This window comes from Trachymyrmex septentrionalis, unplaced genomic scaffold, assembly GCF_001594115.1.
Source record: "Trachymyrmex septentrionalis isolate Tsep2-gDNA-1 unplaced genomic scaffold, Tsep1.0 scaffold60, whole genome shotgun sequence".
Classification (NCBI taxonomy): Eukaryota; Metazoa; Arthropoda; class Insecta; order Hymenoptera; family Formicidae; genus Trachymyrmex; species Trachymyrmex septentrionalis.
Window position 1 is genome coordinate 6,901,376 of NW_017305779.1, and position 2,458 is coordinate 6,903,833.

General features: G+C 33.9%; 1 protein-coding gene across 1 annotated transcript; it reads left to right on the top strand.

Moving 5' to 3' along the window:
- Window positions 1–1,260: 1,260 nt before the first annotated feature.
- LOC108752415 lies at window positions 1,261–2,264 on the top strand (the record flags this gene model as incomplete). The annotated part of the gene is made up of 1 exon (XM_018493214.1): window positions 1,261–2,264. A coding segment is annotated over exon 1 (1,004 nt), but the record flags the coding sequence as incomplete, so codon positions are not given.
- Window positions 2,265–2,458: the final 194 nt, after the last annotated feature.

The window sequence follows — 2,458 nt, forward strand, 5'->3', positions numbered from 1 at the left end:
TAAAACAGACAAAGAAGGTCCTACGTGAAAATTATGTTAAACATGTATATTAAACATGTGTCTTCTTGGATATTTTTCTATCACGATATATACATACAAAAAGTATGTACATACTTTACCAAGTGTATTGTAATTTTGAAGTAATATTAGAAATTAATGGCAATTGTTTACGCGTTCTCGAATAGATCTTTACATTACAAGAATTGGAGACTAGACAGTCTATGAACCTTACAACATTTATTCTTCTGCTTACATCTATTACGTTTATTATTTTTATATTCTGCTACATTGGCGAGCTTGTAACAGAAAAGATAAAAAACTTATCCGCGATTGTAATAAATTTAATGTCTTACCTCGGATCTACAATAAAGTTCTAAGCCTTAAGCCATAAGAAATGGACAAATCATCAGTCGATTATCTTGCTCAAATTCGACTAATTAGTTAATTTCTTACGACTTAAGGCTTAAAACACCTGTTGTAGATCCAGAATTATGTACTTTGTATGCATGGTATATTCACAGAATATATACTTTATATACTTTTACAATATATTTTTACAGTGGCTGAAATATTATAAATTTAATAATAAATTTATAAAATTTAGAATCCATTGTAGAAAATAGTTCCTAGTAGCGTAAGTCTAGTCATGTTACAAATAAAAGAAATGAGAAAAGCAATCCTGTAAACAGTGCAAAAAAGTCGACCTACTTAAACATGCTACGTACACTGATATAATATTTGTTCAAAGTAAAAGATGCTAGTTTATCTTTTGCATATTTCTCATTATAATTTTTCTTAGTAAAAGCTTTGCCGCTTGCGATAAAATTAAGCGAAATCGAAAATATTGGAATTTTATTCATTTTATTGAGACTAAATGCATAGACAAATTTCAATATAGATGGTCTAAAGCTTCTCAATTAAAAAAATAAATTTTTAAAATGTTATTTTAATATTAAAATGCAATTCTATTTTATTATACTATAATTTTTTTATAATTTGAAAATATATTATACATTAGAAAAATCATTTTTTTTTATTAAAAAAAAATATTGTAGTAATATTTTTATCTTCATACGATTTGTATAAGCATTACGAAATATGTACAAGTACGTAATTCTATTCTCTCATCCACGTGTAATAATGCCTTATACGCAAGAAAAAACCGGTTGCGATCCATCCAGACAAGTTGTAGAAAATATCTACGCGAGGAACGCAATTCACTCCGTTCATAATTCATAGTTAGACAATGTGCAGTATCACATGAGGGAATCCTCTTTCTACGGAAATGAAGAATTGCGTTTGCAAAGTTTAACCCTCTGTATCCTGCTTGACGTCTTTTTCCTAGAAAGGTCGTGCGAAGTAGCGCAGTCGCATTTGACTTTCCTCGCATGTACGCTCAGACTATCCGATCAGTCATCATTGAGTTTTCGCTCCCTCAACATGTATGGAACTATCACAGAGAAGACAAATTCGATCGCGACTATTTACGATTACAAGAAAGATATGAGGCTGAGTGTTCAGCTGATTCGTTGGATGATGGAGATGATAGGCGCGTGGCCAAAATCTACCGTGATCTCATCGACAGAGAGATACGCGTACACGCTATTAAACGTTTTTTGTATCGGTTTGATTAGCTTCCTCGTCATACCCGCTCTCATCTACATAGTGCTTGAAATGGAAATGGATAATGGATACCTTATCTTGAGACATTCTGGAGCATTGAGTTTCTGCGTATTGGCCATCGTGAAGTATTTTTCGCTGATTTTTCATGAAGAAGATATTCGCAATGGTATCAAATATATTGAGAGTGACTGGATAAATACTCGGTATTACAGTGATCGGATGACGATGATTAGGAGCGCGAAATTTGGCCAGCACCTTGTGGCAATTTGTATGTTCTTTATGTACGGCGGTGCCGTTTTCTTCGATCTTGCTCTACCGTTCAGTGTCAGCAAAATTACAGAAAATGAGGGTAATCTGACATATCGGCCACTGACGTATCCAGTCGCCAGGGTGATTATCGATGTACGACACAGTCCTGTCAGCGAAATTTTTTTTTGGATACAGTGCCTATCAGGCTTTCTCGCTCACTCTATCACTGCCACTGGATGCAGCATAGCTGCCGTATTCGCGATGCACGCTTATGGCCGCATGGAGATCCTGATAGAGTGGATCAAACACTTGATAGACGGACGGAAAGATTTATGTGATAACATAAATGAGAGATTGGCGATAATTATAGAGCATCATGTACGAATTTTAAAGTGAGTCTCTTTCCAAACTTCGTCAATGTCCGTGCATTCAATATATCTATACTGCGCATCAATTTATTTTTAATTGTTTAAGAATTTAAATAAATCATACTTTTTCTATGAATATATAGGCTGCGATCCATTTAACGCTTACATCGCTCGTGGAATTATTTCATCCTTGTCGTTTACCAAATTAAACAAGGACA